General features: G+C 43.4%; 1 protein-coding gene across 1 annotated transcript in view; it reads left to right on the top strand.

The window, feature by feature from the left end:
* The window catches only part of LOC138650900 (fibrillin-2-like), a 263,684-nt gene that overhangs the window by 55,131 nt on the left and 183,355 nt on the right, over positions 1–25,198 (top strand). Inside the window, exon 3 of the mRNA XM_069740769.1 lies at positions 18,349–18,431. Within this exon, the coding sequence (XP_069596870.1) occupies positions 18,349–18,431 (83 nt within the window). The remainder of the gene's footprint in view (positions 1–18,348; positions 18,432–25,198) is intronic.

The following is a 25,198-nucleotide window of genomic DNA, read 5'->3' as shown; positions in this document are numbered from 1 at the left end:
ATCAGGTAAAGTATGGAGGCAGATTTGATAGTCAGCCAGTCTAGTTGACATGAGCAGGTCCTCCTTATATTACTCCAATGTATATGGGCACCTTTACACTTCCTGTTGTGTGATCAGTAGAGATGAGCAGTGTTCGAGTCGAACTGTTTGCCAATTTCAAATTCGAGCTGTTTTGGGTGGTGTTCGAGTTATTCGACGAACCAGAACAATTTGCTTAAAATTTGGCTGTTCAAGTTTCTGTTCGATAACTGTTCATTCACCAAAAGCCTAGCTTGATTTGCACATTAAAACTGTTTATCATTGCTAATAGACTGTTTCAGTGTATAGTGGGCAGGGGAGGGGCGGGGGATAGATCTGTGCTGAAATAACGCTGATCTCCATTTTTTTTTCTTTCTCGCATTTACAGTGGGGTGGTGCAGTCTCTCAGCCTATCAGCAGTGCGCACACACATAGCAATGTGCATGTGATGCACACAAGCAAGGGCATGTGCCATTGGCTGTGTATGTCACATGTCCCCCTTCCCCTATAGGAACCAGCCATTTGCCCCGTCGCCACCATTTCCTCACTGCTTCAGCTTACTGTTAGATGGCATCGCTGCTGTTGTGGGCGCTATACAGATTGTTTTTTTGGGAGCGAATTGTCAGAAAGATAGGTTAAGGGAGTCGGGAGGAGATGGGATTAGTTGTAATATCAGCCCTTTTCAGGGTAGGTTACAGCAGTTCATAGCACTGTTTGTCAGGCAGGTCTGTGCCAGTGCTGTGCAAGTGTTTGTCACAGCATTTGGTGTAATCTAGCTCAGCCAATCCTTTTGGGCTAGTAGTATTGTCTGATAGTCATCTGAGTAGCCTGCCTGTGAAGCTAGCTACACCGCCTGTGTATCTCAATTTTTACTGCATCTAGCCAGTTAATAGTTTTGGGCCTAGGAGCAGTGTCTGCACGTCAGCAGAGTAGCCCGCCTGTGAAACTAACTACACCGCCTGCGTATCTCTATTTTCACTGCATCTAATCCAGTTAATAGTTTAGGGCCTAGGAGCAGTGTCTGCACGTCAGCAGAGTAGCCCGCCTGTGAAACTAACTACACCACTTGTGTATCTCTATTTTCACTGCATCTAATCCAGTTAATAGTTTAGGGCCTAGGAGCAGTGTCTGCACGTCAGCATAGTAGCCCGCCTGTGAAACTAATTACACCACCTGTGTATCTCAATTTTCACTGCATCTAATCCAGTTAATAGTTTAGGGACTAGGAGCAGTGTCTGCACGTCAGCAGAGTAGCCCGCCTGTGAAACAAACTATACCGCCTGTGTATCTCAATTTTCACTGCATCTAATCCAGTTATTAGATTTGGGCCTAGTACCACAGTTTGGCCATTCAGTTCTGCTCGGTTTTCATCCATCGGTTGTTGTGCCAACAACTACAGATACAGAGTTACCAATTAGTTAAGCACTAAAATGAGTGGCAAAAAGCCTGCTGCTGGTGGAAAGGGGAATAGGCATGTTGGAATGGGAAAAAAAAGGTTGTGTCAGTGGGGTAGGTGGTAAAGCAACAGTAACATGTAAGATGTCTACTTCTTTGCGTGGACAATCTGATATGATCCCTTTCTTACGACCATCGCTGCAAGCATCGACAAAAATTCCAGATGAGGCACAGAAACAGCAGGTGCTTGAACGGATATCATGTGCTCGTTCAAGTGGGTTCTCCTCCATGTCAACTTCAACATCACAGCTACTCAAGTCGTCAGAGTTGTCACCCCAATCGCACTTGCTTCCTCACAGCTCCCAAGTCTCCAGCTGCCCGTCTGAGCATGGGGTAACACACATGGTTGAGTCTGTAGAGCTGTTTACGCATACTATAGCCTGGGAATCAGAGGTCTGCTCCAGAGCTTCTGTGAATCCAGACGAGGAAATTATCTGCACTGATGCCCAGAATCTTTGTGAGTCGGATCCAGGCCCAGATGAAGAAGGCTCTAAGCATATTGTAGACCCTCATTCCCAAACTGTAACTCCTGTTGGTGGAGACAATGAGGAAGATGATGAGATACCTGATTGGAACGAAAACTTGACTTTTCGGTCAGGGCAGGAAGAGGCTGGCTCTGAGGACGATGGGTGTGAGAACACACAGGATGATGATGATGACGAGGTTGTAGACCCCACTTACTATCAACCCCCAGTCTGCAGGTCCATGAGGTCAGCAGAGGAGGTGGAGGAGGATGCTAAAGACAAGTCTGACAACAAGGTAACGGTGTGCCTTCCTGGACAGAGACGGAGTACTGGAAGCACATCAACAACTGCATCCTCAACCCCAACTGTGCCTCAGACCAGAAGTCGTGGTGGCTCTTCAGGTCTCACGGGCTCTAAGCCTTGCATAGCCTGGGCATTTTTTGACATCGCAAAGGATGACCCAACTCATGTTGTCTGTAAAATTTGTCAACAAAATCTCAGTAGAGGGCAAAAAATCACTAGCTTGAGTACTTCATGCATGAACCGTCACATGGATATGAGGCATAAGTTGCAGTGGGAAGCTCACTGTTCTACAATGCGGCCTAGTGGGCCGGGTCAACCACCGTCTGCCCCATCAAGTGCATCCATGTCCACTTCATCATCTGTGACTGTGGGGACAGCAGTCGTACATGGTTTTGGATGCAGACCTTCCACCTCTTTACCCGCAACAGCCAGTGTGATTGGCAGGTCATCAGGACATTTGCAAGTGGAAACACCTGCTGGTGGTGAGCGCTCTCCGACATCGACACCACATTTTGATCAAGGAAACATAACATCTCCGCCTGCACCTTCCTCACAGACCAGCAGTTTGCCGGGGACACCCTACTCAACTCCAACTAAGCAGAGCAGCCAGCCCTCAGTCCCTCAGATGTGGACAAGTAAAAGACCATTTCCTCCTAGCCATGACAAAGCTAAGAGGTTGAATTTCTCCATCTGCAAGCTGTTGGCTACAGAAATGCTGCATTTCCGCCTGGTGGACACAGAGGGTTTTTGAGACCATATGTCCGTCGCAGTGCCCCAGTACCAGATGCCCAGTCGCCACTACTTCTCAAAGAAAGCTGTGCCTGCGCTACACCAGCATGTCGCACACAACATCACCGCTTCCTTGAGAAACTCTGTGTGTGACAGGGTGCATTTCACCACAGACACTTGGACGAGTAGACATGGACAGGGGCGTTACATGTCGGTAACTGGGCACTGGGTAGCTACGGCGACATCAGGAGAAGGGGCTGCTGTCCAAGTCTTGCCATAGCCACGAGTTGCTCGTCGATCCTCTGTATCTAGAAGTTCCTCTACTGCTTCTGCCTCCTCAACCTCCTCTCGGTCCTCCACCTGCACTCAAAGCCTGTCTGGTAATGCCACCCGTGTTGTAACTGCGCAGAAGGAATCCTGCACACTTCCTCACTATGCTGTCACCAGGGCTCAACGGCACCAGGCAGTGTTTACATTGAAATGTCTGGGAAATGTGAGTCACACAGCTGAGGAGTTGTGGTCAGCTCTGGAGACCGAGTTCCATCAATGGTTGTCTCCACTCAACCACAGCCAGTGAAGGCTGTGTGCGACAATGCTCCAAACCTGGGTGCGGCCCTTCGTCGGGGCAATGTCACACACGTGCCTTGTATGGCTCACATTTTGAACCTTGTTGGTAGCAGCCAAACTGTTGAGGAAGGTGCAGGAGGCGAGGAAGAAGTGGAGGACGAACAGGCGCTGGGCATGGAAGACTCATCAGATGAGGGAGACCTTGATCAAATTTCTGTTGTGCGAGGTTGGGGGGAGAGGGCTGATGAAGGAAGCATGATTCTCACCTTGCCACCACCAAGACAACAAGGACTTGGTCCTCCTGGATGCACAAGACACATGAGTGCCTTCTTGCTGCACTACCTGCAACATGACCCTCGGATTGTCAGAATCCGAAGTAATGCCGACTACTGGGTTGCCACACTCTTAGATCCCCGGTACAAAAGCAAATTTGGCGAAATAATTCCTGCCATAGAAAGGGATGCAGGAGTATCAGCAGGGACTGTTACAGAATCTAACATCTGCTTTTCCACAAAACACCAGTGGTGCACATAGTGAATCTCTGAGTTCTAACTTGCCAACCGTGGGACTATCGAGTCATCACTCAAACCGTAACAGTAACATCGTATCTGGTGGTAACAGCAAATTTTTCAAATCGTTTCAAGATTTTTTTAGACCATCCTTTGCAAGGCCACAGGAGACAAGAAGTCTGACGCACAGCCAATGCCTAGAGAGGATGGTAGAATAGTATCTCCAAGTTAACATCAATGCCATGACTGTGGAACTGGACCCTTGCTCATTTTGGGCTTCCAATCTTGAAAAATGGCCTGAGCTCGCCACTCAAGCCTTGGAGATCTTGTCGTGCCCCGCAGCCAGCATTCTCTCTGAACGTGTGTTCAGCGCTGCTGGTGGTGTGCTGACAGATAAGCGCACGCGGCTGTCCAGTAACAATGTAAACAGACTAACGTTCATCAAGATGAACAAATCCTGGATCCGCAAGGACTTCTCTACCCCTGTGTCATCTTGGGAAGACTAAAAGCTTGATGATTTTTGAAAATCATCTCACCAACCGTTTTAAAAAACTCTGGCGAAATTGATGCCACTTAAGTGGTGTCTGTGGCCGAATTTTTGGAAAAAATGGAGACACTTTTATTTAGTCCCCTTGCTGAGTTTTACATGACGCTGCCATCGTCAATTCCAGGTAGGTGGGGTCGTCTGCAGAGTTGTTTCCCCATACTATGGCCTGGGATTCAGAGGTCTGCTCCAAAGCTTCAGTGTCTGCTAGTCAGCAGAGTAGCCCAGCCACCCACCACCTGTTTACCTAAGTACTATTTTTAACGGCATCTGGCCCAGGAAATCCTTTTGGGCCTAGTAGAATTTGGTGCTACTCAGCAGCGTACTTCACCCATGAAGCAAGCTACACCGCCTGTTTACCTAACTACTATTTTGTAACGGCATCTAGCCCAGGAAATCCTTTTGGGTCTAGTAGAATTCGGTGCTACTCAGCAGCGTACCCCACCCATGAAGCAAGCTACACCGCCTGTTTACCTAACTACTATTTTGTAACGGCATCTAGCCCAGGAAATCATTTTGGGCCTAGTAGAATTTGGTGCTACTCAGCAGCGTACTTCACCCATGAAGCACGCTACACCGCCTGTTTACCTAACTACTATTTTGTAACGACATCTAGCCCAGGAAATCCTTTTGGGCCTAGTAGAATTTGGTGCTACTCAGCAGCGTACTTCACCCATGAAGCAAGCTACACCGCCTGTTTACCTAACTACTATTTTGTAACGGCATCTAGCCCAGGAAATCATTTTGGGCTTAGTAGAATTTGGTGCAACTCAGCAACGTACCCCACCCATCAAGCAAGCTACACCGCCTGTCTACCTAAGTACTATTTTTTAACGGCATTTGGTCCAGGAAATCCTTTTGAGCCTAGTAGCAATTTCTGCTACTCAGCAGAGTACCCCACCCATGAAGCAAGCTACACCGCCTTCTTTCTTTCTCAATCTAACTCCTCAGCTCTGGGGTGTCCACTCTCCCTCCAGCTCTCTCCTTCTCACAGGTGGACTACCGCGTGTTTTCACACTGTGGCAAATCTTTTGGGCCCAGGCATAAGAAGTCGTTGAGGTAATGGATAATATGTGCCGCCTTACAAACGTCCATGACGACACATTCGAGGAAGCAACTAAACGCCTCTAATAGTGAGCAGGATATGGAGCACCCCATGGGCAAACAGCGATCTATGTAGTATGCTCCTTCACAGAAGCAGCCCAATGGGAGGACACTATTCGGAGGCACAGGTAGTAACTGGAATACCCCCTCAATGTCTGTTTTGGCCATTAGGGTGCCCCTTACCACCTTCTTGACCCGCCTGATTGCCTCGTCAAAGGAGGTACAGTACATAGTACTGTACTTGGTTCTGCGTCGATGTTGTCGTTTACTGACCTGCCCCTTGGATATGACAAATGGTGGATTAGTCTGAATGTATTGGGTTCATTTTTTGGCACAACTCTCAACGGGGGTACCACTACGTCTTCTAAGGAAAGTGTTCTGAATGGACCTACCGCTATTCTACCTAAAGATATTTCTTTTTTTCTTTTTTTTGTCAAGACGTCTGGGTGTTGGTAGAGTGAGTTTACATTTTTACTCCAGCCTTTCTTGATTTTAGAAGGGAATGACATGCCTATATCTGTGTCTCCTCCTCCTTTTACTCCTCCACCTCTTTTCTTTTCGCATGACTATATGTAGTTGTGACTTTTCCATGTGTTTGTTGTGTCTTCTGAGCAGTTTGTCAGCTTTTGGACACCTTTTAATGTGTTTTCTATGTGTTTTCCATGTGTTTGTATGTGTTTGTGTTTGCCTGCCATTGGTTTCAATGGGGTTTGACAGTGTTCGTCGAACGTCCCTGTTCGACGACCCGAACCGAACCAGAACACTAGGGTGGCTCAACACTAGTGATCAGTTTTATTAGCTCTCTTTCTATCATGACAGGCAGGATTGTAAGGAAAGGTAACAAATATAGATCACACATACCCAGCATTATTACAGGATTGTAGGTAAACCCACTCATTAACCTTATCATAGACAGTTCAACTAAAGTCAGCATTGGAGCCGTCTGCCGTCTGTCAATGAGTGACAGGATGTAGTTTTTGTTGCCGTTCTCTACGTACTGAACAGTGACTGAAGCCGTGTCGGCAGCACCTCTATGACTGAAAGCTCGATGCTGCCAGGAGAAATAAAGGTTATTTCATCTCAGCAGCGGGTCTCTCAGTGCAACAAAGTTTCAAGTGCAATGTCCCACCTCAAAGCACTTGCAGCTCATTTAAATATGATTTCAATGCTGAATTTCTCAGAAACGGCAAAAATTATTTCTAAAATCAGGGTATGAGTTTAATCACCACCTATGTAAACATGTCATTAGTTTGAGATGTAATAAGTCCCCTTTAAACGCTTGATTGAAATCAATGAGTTGTACATGTATGTATGCTAAAATGACCGAACTCTTTCTTGATCACAATGTATGTTTACACTGTGAAACAGAAGGGGTTAATGCTAACAATTAGAACTTGATAAGAACAAGAAAAAGCATATACCTGGCACCAAAAAGAGTTATAATCATCATATGAAGGCATTTATGAGAGGCAAATAGTGTGAAACTGTATCTTTATCTACCATATAATTGTCTAAGGGTCACTTCCGTCTTTCTGTCTGTCTGTCTGTCTTTCTGTCTGTCTGTCACAGAACAGCCACGACCATTCATCGACGGGTACAGTCCGGCTGCGAAATGGCCGCTCCCTACTCCCCTGCAGTCAGTGCCCCCTCCATACTCCCCCCCAGTCAGTGCCCACATAGCGTTAAAAGGACTGCCTTACACCGCGGCATAACGCGGTGTAAGTCAGTCCGTTAACGCTGCCATTAACCGTCTGTGTGACCAACTTTTTACTATTGATGCCGCCTAAGCAGCATGAATAGTAAAAACATAATGTTAAAAATAATTTAAAAAAAAAATCATTATATACTCACCCTTCGACGGCCCCCGGATCGAGCCCAGTGCATTGCGGCAATGACCAGTGATGACGTAGCGGTCTCGCGAGACCGCTACATCATCACCTGTTATTGCCGCTTGGGACCGGAGCAGCGCGCGAGAAGCGGGAAAGGCATGGGATGGATCCAGGGGCCGTCGGAGGGTGAGTATATAACTATTTTTTATTTTAATTATTTTTTTTAACAGGGATATGGTGCCCACATTGCTATATACTGCGTGGGCTGTGTTATATACTATGTGGGCTGTGTAATGTACTGCGTGGCCTGTGCTATATACTGCGTGGGCTGTTATATACTGCACCGGCTCTGCAATATACTGCATCGGCTGTGCAATATACTAGGTGGCTGTGCTATATACTATGTAGGCTGTGCTATATACTACGTGGACTGTGCAATATACTATGTGGCTGTGCAATATACTACGTGGCTGTGCAATATACTACGTGGCTGTGCAATATACTTTGTGGCTGTGCAATATACTACTTGGCTGTACTATATACTACGTGGGACTATGTGGGCCGTGTTATGTGCTGCATGGGCTGTGTTATATACTATGTCGCTGTGCTATATACTACGTCGGCTGTGCAATATACTACGTGGGCTGTGTAATATATTACATGGCTGTAATATACTGAGTGGGCTGTGCTATATACTGCATCGGCTGTGCAATATGCTACATGACTGTGCTATATACTACGTGGGCTGTGTAATATACGTTGTGGCTGTGTTGTACTGTATACTACGTGGGTTGTGCTATATTCTGCGTGGACTGTACAATATACTACATGGGCTGTGCTATATACTACGTGGACTGTGCAATATACTATGTGCACTGTGCAATATGCTACGTGGCTGTGCAATATACTACGTGGCTGTGCTATATACTATGTGGGACTACGTGGCTGTGTTATATACTGCATGGGCTGTGTTATATACTACGTCGCTGTGCTATATACTACGTGGGCTGTGTAATATACTTCGTGGGCTGTGCAATATACTATGTGGCTGTGCAATATACTACGTGGCTGTGCAATATACTATGTGGCTGTGCAATATACTATGTGGTTGTGCTATATACTACGTGGCTGTGCAATATACTACGTGGGCTGTGCAATATACTACGTGGGCTGTGCAATATACTATGTGGCTGTGCAATATACTATGTGGCTGTGCAATATACTACGTGGGCTGTGCTACATACTAAGTGGCTGTGCAATATACTACATGGGCTGTATTATATACTACATGGCTGTGTTATACACTACGTGGGCTGTGTTATACACTACGTGGGCTGTGTTATATACCGCGTGGGCTGTTATATATTATGTCGCTGTGCTATATACTACGTGGGCTGTGTAATATTGTAATATACTACGTGACTGTGTAATATACTGCATGGGCTGTGCAATATACTACGTGGCTGTGCTATATACTACGTGGCAGTGCTATTTATTATGTGGGCTGTGCAATATACTACGTGGCTGTGCAATATACTACGTGGCTGTGCAATATAATATGTGGGCTGTGCAATATACTACGTGGCTGTGCAATATACTATGTGGGCTGTGTTATATACTACGTGGCTGTGTTATACACTACATGGGCTGTGTTATACACTACGTGGGCTGTGTTATATACTGCGTGGGCTGTGTTATATACTGCGTGGGCTGTTATATACTACGTGGCTGTGTTATTTGCTATGTGGGCTGCTATATACTACGTGGCTGTGCTATATACTATGTAGCTGGCAGCAAACAATCAGTGACAGGCACACTCCGGCCGCGAATTGGGGTGGGATTTGAACCATGCTTTGCTTATTGGTCTCGCTCGGTCAGTCGAATTCTGTGTATTCATTGTATTATTCTAAAATCTTCATAGATAAACTACATACACATTCTAGAATACCCGATGCTTTAGAATCGGGCCACCAACTAGTTATATGTAAAGTGCAAATAAACACCATTAACAACACTTAAAAAGGAGGAAAAGTGGGTTACTTCTATGTGTTCCATATTGCTGGATTATGTGGCAGATTGTTTTGTCCATTTTTTGCCATAATATGGACTCTGTACAGGTGGTCTAGTCTTTTCACCACTTTTTCACCTTTATACGTATTCTTAATGGTGTTTTTTGCATTGCTGCTAAAAAGCCATTAGAAACCAGCAAACAGATATTTGAAGCTGCTGGTGCCTCTGGAGTCCCTCTAACCTCAAGGTGTAGGATCCTTCAAAGGCTTGCTGTGGTTCATAAACCTACTATTCAGCCATCCGTAAATAGTGTTCACAAGCAGAAACGGTTGCAGTGGGCCCAGACATACATGAAGATTAATTTTCAAACAGTCCTGTTTACTGATGAGTGTCGAGCAACCCTGGTTGGTCCAGTTGGATGGAGTAGTGGATGGTTTGTGGATGGCCACACTGTCCCAACAAGGCTGCGACGTCAGCAAGGAGGTGGATAAGTCATGTTTTGGTCCGGAATCATGGGGAAACAGATGGTAGGGCCCTTTATGGTTCCTGAAGGTGTGAAAATGACCTCTGCAAAGTTTATAGAGTTTCTGACTGACAACTATCTTCCATGGTATAAAAAGCAGAAACGTGCCTTCAGGAGCAAAATCATCTTCATGCATGACAATGCACCATCTCATGCTGCAAAGAATACCTCTGAGTCATTGGCTGTTATGGACATAAAAGGAGATAAACTCATGGTGTGGCCACCATCTTCCCTGACCTCAACTCTATAGAGAACCTTTGGAGTATCATCAAGCAAAAGATCTATGAGGGTGGGAGGCAGTTCACATCAAAACAGCAGCTCTGGGAGGCTATTCTGACTTCATGCAAAGAAATACAAGCAGAAACTCTCCAAAAACTCACAGGTTCAATGGATGCAAGAATTGTGAAGGTGATATCAAGGAAGGGTTCCTATGTTAACATGTAACTTGGCCTGTTAGGATGTTTTGGAGTTAAATAGCTTTTTTGTTCAGTGAATGTGACCTCCTAATGCTGCAAATTCTACAAATGAGCATTTTCAGTTCTTTAAAACATATCAAATGTTTAGAAATTCTACTGTGCCTAATAATTTGGAACAGTGCATTTTGAGTTTTTATTCATTTTGGAGATTATACTATTATCATTGGGAGGTTTGTTCAATGAAATTTGATGTATACTCTAACGGGTGATGACTTTTATTAGACTGACTGTCATTTGCACCGACTATTTAGGAAAATCCGAGAAAAATTTAATTTGCTTAATAATTTGGAACATGGTATATAGTCAATTTTTAATGCCAGGGTAGAAGGACTCTTTTAATACATTCATAATTTGCTTTCAAAGGGGCATCAATTTTATAGTCTCTTTTTAGATACACTTTAAAAGTACTTTTACTTTATAGAGGGGACCTCCACTAAGAAAACAATTATGCTCTTTGATTGCATTGAGCGGCTGGGTATGTATTTCTTGCAGTTGCTTTTTGAAGAAAACCAAAATAAATATTGTGGTTCTAAACCACAAACATTAATGTGGAAATTCCCAATTTCTGAGAAACCATATGTGAAAATATAATTACTTCTTAAAACAGATTTTCTCATTTACAAAGTCTTTACATTATAAAAAAAGGTACTGCATATCTACAGGTCAAAGATGACTACGAAAATATTAGCTTCTGTGGCCATTTTAGGCTATTTTTCTGCATCATAACACTATATTAGGTTAAGGATTTGCACAGTGGAACCATTGATATTTCCAGTGGCAACGTATGGTGCCCATATTAGGGATATTTGGCTTTCGGGTGAAATTTCAGGATGATCCTAAAACACACTATAACCTTTTGAGGTGAACGTAATGTCACCATCTTGTTTCAGTACTTTTTGCACAACTTGCTGATCTCTAACGAGAAGCTTAATGGCAAAATTCACAACAGGTTTTTGATCCATGAATAGTCCAATAAAAGTTGAGGTTTATTTAGAATTGCTATTTAAACAGTCCTCACCATCATGTTGTTCACATTTTGACATCATCGGACCAAGATAACACCTAACAATTGATCAACAGTACTTCGCCATTATGAGACTTCAAGCAGAATGTTCTCAGATGGAAGTGGCCACTGAGCTTTGAGAGTCACAGAGTGTCATCACCAGGTGGCATCAAAGATACAGAGAGACTGGAAGAGTCACAGAAAGGCATATTTGTTGTCCTTTGGCTACATCTCACACTGATGACTGCTTCATGGTGAACAATGCTCTTGTGAACCGGATGATGAATACCACAAAACTCGAGGCATATTTAAAAGAGGTGAGAGGCACCAAAGTGTCACATTAGACCATTCAAAACCATTTACATCAGCATATTCTGCGTGCTAGAAGACCTGCAAGGGTACCTGACCACATCATCAGGGCCAGGGAGCATCTATGCTGGATGAGAGACCAGTGGGCATCAGTGCTGATGAAAGTCGATCCATGCAGAGCAAAAATGATGGCTGCCAACGATGTAATCACCAGACAAGCCTTTTGTGGTGGTGTTACTGGGTGGGTGTGTCTAGTTAATACAAAACTGCTCTACGCTTTGTGAAAGGTATAGCAACAAGCCCTTACTACTTGAATAACATCATTAATCCTGTCATTGTGCCTCTACATAAACAACACAGGCCTAAGTTCATCTTCATGGTTGACAATGCTCAGCTCATTGAGGTTGCATCAATAGGGAAAGGCTGTTGAAGACTGGGGTACCTCAAATGAAGTGGCCTGCACTTTTTTCTCCAGACCTGAATCCTCTAGTTAACCTATGGGGTCATCTGAGTCACCATGTAAAGACTCTTAACGCTGTTCCCCAGAACCTCGATAACCTAAATTGACATTTTTGGAGGTATACCCACCACTGTTGTTGGCTTTTGTTTCAATAAATTGTTTGAGATGAGGAAGTCACCATTACATACTTCTACTTACATTTCCTAATTTCTTGATAAAATATCACTATAGCATGAACTTTTTACATTTTCCATAAATTTCGCCCGAAAGCCGAATATCCCTAACTTTTTGTGAGCACCCCCTCGAATGCCCTCTGTGTAAGTTCAGTAGGGACAGATAAAAGTAAAAAATCAGTGTATGTACCATATTTAACTTTGTAGTACCCTACTTGTCTTTGGTTGTAACTGGAGAATCATTCTTTTCAACCTTTATGTATAGGTAAAAAGACGAGAGGTAGGAAGGCACTAAGGCGGTTAAGAGGCAAACAATTCACTTCTTCACGTAGGATTCAATTCAGGATATATGCGGCACAAAATCCAGGATAGCAACTAGTGGGTGGTTCTCAACTATAAGATATATCATAACGATCCACAAAGAAAGTAAATGAAAGTGGCACTCACCCGGATGTTGCTGAAAAGTGATGTTCTTTATTTAGAAAAACAAATGGATAAACATGGAGTGGAGAGGCGGCTGGTAGCGCACCCTAACCGCTACCAGCCGCCTCTCCACTCCATGTTTGTCCATTTGTTTTTCTGAATAAAGGACATCACTTTTCAGCAACATCCGGGTGAGTGCCACTTTCATTTACTTTCTTTGTGGATCTTAATGTATAGGTAATTTCTGCCCTAAAGGAGATAAAGGTCAGAAGACAAATATTAATACTACTTTTTCCTTGACCGTCTTATTTCTCATCCTTGAGAATTATGGTTATGTGATCTCATGTTAAAGGATTTCAGCTCAAATTTTTCTATGCCTTCAAAGCAAGAAAAAGTCACCAAACTCTTAATTTCTATAATAGCCACCAGATGTTCCATTCTCCTTATAATAAAAGTATATTTAGTAAAAGATGCCCAAGTATTTTTGTAACCACTTAGTAAAATCTTCAGATTTTGGAGCTGTGAATGTTGCTTTTTGATACAAAAATTTATATGAAGACTGTCTAGCCAATTTCACTATTTGTGTTCCTAATATACATTTAAAGGATTATTGCCATCTTTCACATTCAAGGCACATAGACAGAATATGTGATAACATCTACTTGACATTTGTGCGCCATTCAAATTAGTTCAGTTTAGCTCAGAAGTATGTATTTAAAGTGATTCATCTAAATAGTGAAAAAGACCCTTTTTTTCCTTTAAAGGTCGGAGGCTCACATATTGTTGGATTTTCAACAGCAGAAAAAAAGGCAGCAACACTTACCTGCCCAGATCTTGGAAAAAATGCACTGCAGGATGCAGCCAGCCCATAAAGCAAGATGTTAGCAACACAGGTGAAAAATACCAGATCAACAGCCACTCTCCACATACCCACTCCTGGAGGGGGTGACTGCCAGTATACAATTGCACAATAAAGGCCCACATAGGGCGTTGTTCACACAATGGTACTGCATAGTGTCTGATTCACAGCCTATTAGTCACGCCCCTACTTTTCGATTAGGCGGGCTGGCCAGTACACTCTGAATGCATCCCAGTGTGAACACCCCTCATGCAAGACCGACCGTGTTTGGGCTTGGCTACACCCCGAAAAATATAGTGCAAAAATATACAAAAATAGTGAGTTATTGGTTGATATTTTGGCCAAAATACGCAAGCTCGTAACCCACGCCAAGGGTCCCCACGATTACGAGTCCTACACTAAACTATATAGCAACACGTTCGGTCTCGCATGAGGGGTGATCGCACTGGGATACATTAAAGAAAGTCCCTATGTGATCTGCAATCATCAATCTATTGTGTGATAATTAAAGGGGATCTATTAGCAAGATCAACTGTTTATATAGACATGTAAGGTTACCGTCACACTATACGATTTACCTACGATCACGACCAGCGATATGACCTGGCCGTGATCGTAGGTAAATCGTAGTGTGGTCGCTGGGGAGCTGTCACACAGACAGCTCTCCAGCGACCAACGATGCCGAGGTACCCGGGTAACCAGGGTAAACATCGGGTTACTAAGCGCAGGACCGCGCTTAGTAACCCGATGTTTACCCTGGTTACCAGCGTAAAAAAAAACAAACAGCACATACTTACATTCTGGCGTCCGTCAGGTCCCTTGCCGTCTGCTTCCCGCATTCACTGACTGCCGGCCGTAAAGTGAAAGTGAAAGCACGTCACCGCTGTGCTCTGCTTTCACTTTACGGGCGGCAGTCACTGAGTGCGGGAAGCAGACGGCAAGGGACCTGACGGACACCAGAATGTAAGTATGTGCTGTTTGTTTTTTTTTAGTTTTACGCTTGTAACCAGGGTAAACATCGGGTTACTAGGCGAGGTCCTGCGCTTAGTAACCCGATGTTTACCCTGGTTACAAGCGAACGCATCGCTAGATCGCATCGCTAGATCGCTAGATCGGTGTCACACACACCGATCTAGCGATGCCAGCGGGAGATCCAGCGACAAAAGAAAGTTCTAAACGATCTGCTACGACGTACGATTCTCAGCAGGATCCCTGATCGCTGCTGCGTGTCAGACACAGCGATATCGTAACGATATCGCTGGAACGTCACGAATCGTACCGTCGTAGCGATCGAAATGGCAGTGTGTGACGGTACCCTTAGTCAGTGAAAGATAAACACATTAGCACCGTTATATTCACTATCTGTTGCTTAAATCTGTAGAAATCCATGATTTTAGCAATGTGCAAATGAGACATTAAGTTCTTTGTCACGCCCAGAGCACTTAACAAAACTCTGCCTCCTGAAGCTATTTTCATCCCTAGCGCCTGCTGCTGAGTAATAGCTCAATGTGTCTGTAGGTTTTATTAAGTGCTCTGGGCATGACAAAGTATGTAATGCCCCATTTGCATATTGTGGAAATCGTGAATTACTCCGGATTTACCCAACAGATAGCAGTTATAATTGCATCAATGCATTTTTCTTTCATTGACCTACATGCCCTTATAAATGGTATCACGAATTTGATTTTGCTGCCAGAAAAATCACTGTAACACAAGCTCCTTCAGTATAAAATAATGAATCCAATCTGATAATCTTTGCTTTTTTCACTACCTATTTACACAAGGCAGTATGTGATGCATTTTTTTTCGAGCCAAAAAAAGAATAAACTACAAAAAAGAACAGAAGCTGCAGTATCACGTTACTCTTAATTAGAAACCACTAGCGGTTTGGGCTTGTTGCCATTGTTGTTTGGATAGTGTTATCATATGTGGCTTACTTGGTGATAAGGTTGGGTGGTGTCATTTCTCCATAGTAGGTGGAAGTCTAACTCCCCTGGCTCAGATCAGGTTTGGTTGTGTCATACGTGACAGCCAGTGATAGCCTTTCACTAGACTGTGAGAGGAACATCTATATGTATAATTGTCTAAGGTCCACTTCTGTCTGTTTGTCTGTCACTGAAATCCTGCATCACTGATTGGTCGCGGCCAGCTGGGGGTGACCAATCTGCGACAGGCGGAGTCCAGCCGCGAATTGACCCCTCCCTACTCCCCTCCAGAGAGTGCTCCTTCCATACTCCCCTCCAGTCAGCGTCCACATAGAGTTTTAGCAGTCCGTTAAATGGACTGCATTACACCGCGGCGAGACCGCTACATCATCATGGGTTATTGCCGCAAAGCATTACTGGGAACGGAGCGTCGCAAGGAGCATTGCTAAAGGCCTGGGCTGGATTCAGGGGCTGCCGGAAGGTGAGTATATAACTATTTTTTATTTTAATTCTTTTTTTAACAGGGATATGGTGCCCACATTGCTATATACTACGTGGGCTGTGTTATATACTAAGTGGGCTATGTTATATACTACGTAAGCTGTGCTATATACTACGTGGGCCATGTTATATACTGTGTGGGCTGTGCTATATGCTACGTGGCTGTGCAATATACTACGTGGCTGTGCAATATACTACATGGCTGTGCTATATACTACGTGGCTGTGCAATATACTACATGGCTATGCAATATTCTACATGGGCTGTGCTATATACTACATGGCTGTGCTATATACTACGTGGCTGTGCAATATACTACATGGCTGTGCAATATACTACGTGGCAGTGCTATATACTACGTGGGCTGTGTTATATACTGCGTGGGCTGTGTTATATACTGCGTGAGCTGTGCTATATGCTACGTGGGCTGTGCAATATACTATCTGGCTGTGCAATATACTACGTGGTTGTGCTATATACTACGTGGCTGTGCAATATACTACGTCGTTGTGCAATATACTACGTGGCTGTGCAATATACTATGTGGCTGTGCAATATACTATGTGGCTGTGCTATATACTACGTGGCTGTGTTATAAACTACGCATCTGTGCTATATACTACATGAGCTGTGTTATATGCTACGTGGGCTGTGAGAATTTTTCACCCGGGGCCCTCAAAAACCTTGAGCTCGCCCTGGCTTCACTGATTGGTCGCGCCTGGCCGCGAACAATCAGCAACAGACGCAGTCCAGCCGCGAATTGGCCTGAGATTTGAACCACGCTTCGCTAATTGGTCGCGCCCGGCCGGCGGAATCCTGTGTATTCATTGCATTATTCTGAAATCTTCATAAATAAACTACATACATATTATAGAATACCCGATGCGTTAGAATCGGGCCACCATCTAGTTTTCTTTATAAGATGACCCATCATGCTGCCACACATGGCTGACAGATATTCCAATAGATGCTACAAAATGTTATCTCTAATGCAAGTTTGCTTGCTAACTTTTCTGAGCCCCCTATGCTTTACGGATACATATAGTGAGGTAATGCATAGGGCTGTTCTAAGGAATGGAGGTTGTCAACTAAACCAGCCAGTGACATCTGTCTTCTCGCTTTCCATTAAACTCTAGTTCTTCGGTTACCTTATCCTGGTATTCATGACACAGAAGAAAAGTGAAAAGTAGTTTGACTTGACTGTTTGCTGCCTTGTTCGCAATTTTTACCTCGATGAAAAACAAGTTATGTTTTAGTAATCCCACTCACACAGAATGACATTTGTGGGGCTTTTCTTGCAAACATTTCTGTAATAAATCTGCTCTGTCTTTGTGATTTCAACCTATAAAGGAAATTGGAGAATAAAAGAAGTGTCTGGAGGCAGGGAGCACAATGGTGATAAACTGGGATATAACATGCTACTTTCAGTATAAGATACCGGCAGCCTTTATGCCTCTTAAACCTGCCGTACACATTAGATGACTGTTGGCTGAATGATGGTTCGGCTGATCAGCCGGCAGCTATCTCACGGCCAAGCGCTCCTGCGTTCTCTGTGAGTCCTCCAGACATCTCTGTTGTTGGCATACCTCCAAGTTCCATATCGGACACACAGGATCCAATCCAGGTTTCTTATACACATTAGACTGTCTGCTGAACCTGTCAACATCAGCAGGTTCGGCTGACATTAGTCCAATGTGTATGGGCGACTTTACTATGAGAGAAATGTGATTTTGAATTGTTAACCTTGTCTAGACAAGTATGTGCATTGAGGGTGCATCATCCCACCTCCTGCTTTGTAGACTGTCCAACGTAGTCCATGAACAGGGATGAACAGGGATAGACTTTTCACATACAACCCTCATTTGAATGCATTCTGATAACTGTTGACTCTTGTCTCTCTGAATTCATGATATTGGAGAGACCTTTTCTTGACCTTTGAAAGAAACACTGTACAGTGAAGCAATATAACATACAGGAATGTTATTTTACCCCTGGCATGGATAGTACTGTGGCAGAATCCCAATACTAACCTTATTTGTTAAGCCATGCAAGTGTTAAGTAGATGTGTTTCTCTTCTAATATAAAAATAGTTAGATATAATATAATCCACTTTTAGACTAAATTGACCATTTAATCTTACATTTTGTAATTTTTTTCTTTTTAGACCAAATGTTTGTGGATCTCGGTTTCACTCATATTGTTGTCCAGGGTGGAAAACACTACCAGGAGGAAACCAATGTATTGTTCGTAAGTATCAATTTCCTTTCTTCACATTATTTGAAGGACTTGTCATAAAATTTATTGGGTTCCATATCTAGTGTTCAATTCCAGGATTAATAATGCTGAGGTCAGGTCTATTTTTTATATAATCTTCTTCTACGCATTCTAGTCTACTTTACTTGCAAAAGCTATCCAGAATTTACACCCACATGTCTCTGCTTCACAAGTTGGGTGTTCTGTCCAAATTTCACAGATTTACTCATATGTACATGGGAAGGCAGCACACACTTGAAGGGTGTTTTGTATTAACTTATGCCAGCTGATTTTAGTTTGATGGCCTAGCCTAAGCATATGTTCCACATCTTAGGGTAATGAATTCACAACTCTAAAAAGCATGGTGGTCTTTTTGTGTCTTAAAGTTGCTAGAAATGTGTCTAATCTAGTGTTCTTTTCATGCATTATAAGGTGTCTACAGTTGGGTCATATAGCCATTGAGGTCAACAACACAGAAGACTTCCCTTTGTTTCTCCCTCGGAGGTGTTACAAATATGCCATATGTACTTATTTATGTAGACCAAGGCCTTATATGGGATTTTTTTTTCAGCACTGGGGATGATTTCCTGTGCTTTGCTTTTGCAGGTGGTAAGATAGTTCTCTATTCACAGGAGGTTATATCAACATATGTATCCACTTTAGAGTGGAGGCATTCACTTCAAGCAGAATGATTAGATTGCAGTCTCGCCCTCAATCTGACCTGTCTATTCCTTGAAACACATTCCTAAATTGCATTCCTAAAATCTTAAATGGCCATATATTCCAAGTAATGGGAAGCAATATCTACCACAATACAAGTAAAAAATGTACTGTGTGTGGCTAAGTGCAACAGCGAAGACACCACGTAGAAACAACAATTTAATTATTGTTTTAACAGTATGATCTAGAAACTGAGATATTGAAGATGACTATTCACAAAAGGGCAATACTTACAGAGTAGTAGAGAAGTTTTTGCGGTTTTCTGAGCCTTGACGAGGGCCGCTTCTCCATCTCATTAGCAGCACGTTTTTCTTACAAAGTCTATCAACACACTCTGAGCTGCTTCTAGCATCAGCCGGACGCAGCCTTCCCCGATACCATCCATGTTGGAAGTGACGGCCTGTCTCACACATCTCCTTCAATCACTGGCCCAGGCTGGATATTCCCAGGGCATCTTCAGTGCTTAACCACCGACTAACATCTCCTCTGGACCTTTACTGGTGTAGCTCTGGTCTTAAATGCTTGACCATTGGCGTCTTGGTCCAGGCCTAGCTACTACTTGCTGCTGCGGCCCACTATTTCGGCTGCTGGAGCTGCAGCGAGAGCCTCTGTCACCTCTATTGGTGCCAAATCTCCTGCCATTTGGCGCGCTGACTTTTGTATATTGAAGGTGGGTTTTGTCACTGTGACATGATCTAGTGCACTGCCTAATTCTGCCCCTACTGAAACTTTTGTCCTTAAGAATAGTTCTGCAGGGTTTTGTTCCAGTCTAGCGGCCTCATGGCTTTGCAACACTTTGCTTCCATGATCAGTTCTCCTACATATACACTGAGCTGTGTATTTAGAACTTATGCTTGTGTTGGTTGACTCATATGTTAAAGAGCTGATAAATGGAAAACACTGTGGCAACTAAAGTAATGTACCTAAATAGTAAATATGAGTATCACATAAAGTACGTAAATGTACATTAAAAACAGTCACAGAAAACTCAATACACACACACACAGACAGCACAACATGAAATCTGGTGTCTACTATCCAAATTTCACAGGTTTATGGCTACTTCAAATGTTCGTGAAACTCAGTCTGAACATAGACTCCAGTGCAGACTATGGACTGTCCCTGGGTCTCCCGATCACAACATAAAAGACTTATAATATATAAGGCTGTCGAGTTTGTTTAGGGAGTTTCACAGATGTCCGAAGTATCCCTTATTTACATGGGAAGGTAGCACATATTTAAATGGTGTTTTGTATTAATGGAGTTGTTCGGTCTAAATTGACAAGTCTACAGTCACTCTGTGACTGCAGACTTGTGAATACTCACTGCTGATGCACTGTGTACTGTGAGTTTTATGTGACTGTAAGTATGCGATATGCATATTCCTTGCCATAATCTGACAACACTATTTCCGGCGCGCTCAATGCAGGTGTATTTCGCTAAGCCAGAAACAGTCTATTTGGGTTCTGGCAGGGGTGGGATTCGGCCGGTTCTCCCCGATTCGATGGAACCGCTTGTTAAAATAGCAGCCGGTTCCCTGAACCGGGGAGATTCAGAGCCGCGATCCGATACTTATGCACACCTCCCAACCTCATGCACTGCAATGTCAGCCTCAGCCTCATCCCTCCACCCGCAGAGCAGCACACCACATATATGGCTGCTCTGTGCACAAAGGACCGTCAGGGGTCACATGATCGGGACCTCTGTGTATGTATACAGGACTCTGCTGGTTGTCATGGTCCTGGATGAGGGTAAGTATATGTGTGTGGTCAGGAGGGGTTTACAGTGTGGATGTAGCAGAGCCGTCTGTGTACAAGGTGTATGGAGCGGAGCCATGTGTGTACAAGGTGTACGGAGCAGAGCCGCGTGTGTACGTGGTGTATGGAGTGGAGCCGCATGTGTACAGAGCGGAGCCGCATGTGTATGTGGTGTATGGAGCGGTGCCGCTTGTGCAAGGTGTATGAAGCTGAGTCGTGTGTATATGAGGTGTACGGAGCGGAGCCGCATGTGTATGAGGTGTATGGACCGCAGCCGCATGTGTACGAGGTGTACGGAGCAAAGCCACACGTGTACGAGGTGTACGGAGCGCAGCCACGTGTGTCCGAGGTGTACGGAGCACAGCTCCATGTGTACAAGGTGTATGGAGCGGACGCTAGCTGTGTCGGATTGGAGCAGATATTGCTCCTCGCTCTGACACTGACTGGCACAGGAGACACAGAGAGGTCTTTATTAGTGGCTACCAGAGCTGCAGCGATGTGAGATGTCAGCGGCGCGGCTGGATTACATCATTTAGCGCTGCTGGAGTGGAAGCGGCCGGCTGCTGCGAGAGAGCACGTTGAAAGGTGTGTGTAGGTGTTTGTAGTGATGGAGAAGGCAATGATCTGGGTGTGAGGGTAATGATGGGGGTGAGGTAATCATGTGTGGCCATTATACTGTACGTAGTATCATGTGGGGTCATTATACTGTACCCAGCATCACGTGGGGCCATTATACTGTACCCAGCATCATGTGGGCCATTATACTGTACCCAGCATTATGTGGGCCATTATACTATACCCAGCATCATGTGTGGCCGTTATACAGTATGGAGCACTGTGTGGCAATTATACAGTATGGAGCATCATGTGTGGCCATTATACAGTATGGAGCACTGTGTGGCCATTATACAGTATGGAGCACTATGTGTGGCCATTAGACAGTATGGAGCACTATGTGTGGCCATTATACAGTATGGAGCATCATATAGGGCCATTATACAGTATGGAGCACTATGTGTGGCCATTATACAGTATGGAGCATCATATAGGGCCATTATACTGTATACAGCATCATGTGTGGCCATTGTACAGTATGGAGCACTGTGTGGCCATTATACAGTATGGAGCACTGTGTGGCCATTATACTGTATGGAGCATCATGTGTGGCCATTATACAGTATAGAGCATCATGTGTGGCCATTATACAGTATGGAGCACTGTGTGGCCATTATACAGTATGGAGCATCATGTAACCAGCCGGTCAGTCAAGTGAGACAGCTGCATAGAAATATATGCAGCTGTCAAACTCGGGTCAGAAGAGCCGCTGGCCAGAATGTGCACTGTTCTGGACTCATTCCAATTTATATTTTTTCAACTGTTTGACTGCGCCCCTACTTTTATATGTTTGAGGAAAAGGTGTGTGTAAATGGGTGTGGCTTAAAAATGGGTGTGGTTTTCCTACACACAAACACAGAACCTGTTGTTAAAAATTTGAATCCCACCACTGGGTTCTGGCCAGGAGTATGCATACCGCATACTTCTGGTCACATAACAGCCTTCTACCGGCGCTGACAGCGGAGAATCCGTAGAGCATGCAGCACGTGAGCTGTGAGTATTTATAAGGCCGGGGTCACATTATCAGTATTTGGTCAGTATTTGGTCAGTATTTTACATCAGTATTTGCAGCCAAAACCAGGAGTGGAACAATCAGAGGAAAAGTATAATAGAAACATATGCACCACTTCTGTATTTATCACCCACTCCTGGTTTTGGCTACAAATACTGTTGTAAAATACTGACCAAATACTGCTAGTGTGACCCCGGCCTAAGTCTGCAGTCACATAGAGTGACTGCAGACTTGTTATTTTAGACTCCTTTAACTTGTGCCAATTAATTTTAGAATATAGTCGCCATGGTTGCTGGAAAACTGTAAACTGAAGGATTTATGTCTCAATCGCAAATAATGGCACAAAACGAATATACTGTGTCATAGAAGACCCTTGAAAAACTGCAATTACATACATTATTGAAGGTCATCATGGAAAGGACTTTGCTGTAAAGCGTTTTTTTGTGTCATTTGTAAACCTTAGGTATACTGTATGAACAGTTATTTTAGCAAGCTTTTTTGATGTTACAAACTATGACTTTATTTTTTGTAAGTAGTGAAATGCCAAAACATATAATTTCTCCTGCATTAACTTTAACTTTCAGTCTTTTGCCTTGTTCTTCCAGACTATTGAAAATGTGGCCATGGCAATACTAAATCTATGGTTTGAAATCCCCTCTCCTGAACCCCTTTATCCTCGGGCCATTTTCCATTTTTTTCGTTTTTGTTTTTTCCTCCCCTTTTGCCGTAGGAGGGTTTGTTTTCTCTGGGACGAGTTGTACTTTTTAGAAACACCATTCATTTTACCACATAGTGCACTGGAAAAAGGGAAAATAATTCCAAGTGCGGTGAAATTGCAAAAAAAAGGGCAATTCCACAATTGTTTTGTTTTCTTATATACCATGCTCACTATATGGTAAAACTGACCCGACATTATGATTCTCCTGGTCAGTATGAGTACACAGATACCAAACAAGTATAGATTTTTTTTTAAGTGTTGAAAAAATTCTGAAAATTGTATGAAAAATGTTATTTGCTTTTGTCATTATTTTCTGAGACCTGTAACATTTTCAGTCTTCAAGATATGGGGCTTATGTGAGTGCGTTTTTGTGCCCTGAGCTGATGTTTTTACTGATACCATGCTCGGGAAGATACAATGTTTAGATCGCCTCTTTTTGCATTTTATTTTAATGTTGCAGAGGCCCAAAAAATGTATTTTTTTTTCGTTATGCCGTTATCAGATCAGATTAATTTATTTTATACTTTGGTAGATCAGGCATTTTGAACTCAGCAATACCAAATATTTGTATTTTTCTTTTTTTTATTGTTTTATTTTCAATTGAGCAACAGGTGGTTGCTTTCAATTTTTGTGTTTTTCTTTCATATGTTTTAAAAACTTTTTTTTACCTTTTACTGTATTTAAAGGGCAACTGTTAGCAGGATCAACCCTCCGAAGCCGTCTATGCAGGTCCTAGGAAGCTGAATAAAATGAAACCTTGATTTTTGCAATCTGATGTAATATTCCTTGTTTTTCTTACATGTAAATGAGCTCTTTCAGGCTAGGTGGAGGATGTTGCCTGGAAATTAACTCCACCTCCAGAGCTTATTTTAAATAAAAGAGTTTTGTGAGACAGGTAATTGATACAGAACAGGAGAAATGAAATTTGTCTTCTTGGAAACATACAGTATTTTTTGCTACTCTCTGAGCTCTGCTGTATTGTAACCATATTGCAGCCCTGTCTGCCTGTGAGCTGAAAGCTGAAGCTGAGAAAAACCTACAGCTGTGTCAGGTATAACCGCACACAGCTCTGCAGTGAGATCAAGAGAGCAAAGAGCGGCCATTACACATCACACTGGTAACTCCTCCTTCATGTAAAATTATCTTTGGGGGCAGAGTTATCTTCCAGGCAGCATCCTCCCCATAGCCTGGAAGAGCTCATTTATATATAATAAAATTGTGGATTTCTCTGTATTAATACATCAAATTACAGATATCCTTTTATCCAGCTTTCTATGACCTACATGCCCTACAGCTTAGAAGCGTTAATCCTATTGAAAGATTTCCTTAAACCCCCTTCACCACCTTTGACGTATAAGTATGTCATGTTCAAAAGGTGATATAGAAGAAAACAGACTATACAATTTGTTATGCAATTTCTCCTGAGTATGCCAATACCTCATATTTGGTCAAAAACTACTTTTGAGGCACAATAGAAAGCTCAGAAGGGAAGAGGTGCCATATTGGAGTTCAGATTTTGCTGGAATGGTTTGAGGGTGCCATGTCACATTGGCAAAGACCCTGAGGTGCCAGAAGAGAAGAACCCCCCATAAGTGACCCCATTTTACAAACTACACCTCTCAATTAAATTCATCTAGGGGTGCAGTGAGCATATTCACAACACATTTGCCTCAGAGAATTTTATATCATTGGGCAATGAAGAAAGAATAATAACATTTTTACCACAATTTTTATAAGGACTAATAGGAAAAAATGGACCTCACAGTTCCTGAGAGTGCCAATACCCTACATGTAATTGGGAACTACTTTGCAGGTACAGTGGAAAGCTCAGAAGGGAAGAAACGTAGTAGTGTAGAATTGTGGCTGCCATGACACATTGGGAGACCCCTGAGGTGCCAAAACAGCAGAACTCCCCATAAGTGACCCCATTTTACAAACT

Source organism: Ranitomeya imitator, chromosome 1 (genome assembly GCF_032444005.1).
Source record: "Ranitomeya imitator isolate aRanImi1 chromosome 1, aRanImi1.pri, whole genome shotgun sequence".
NCBI lineage: Eukaryota > Metazoa > Chordata > Amphibia > Anura > Dendrobatidae > Ranitomeya > Ranitomeya imitator.
This window is presented reverse-complemented; position numbering and strand designations above follow the sequence as displayed.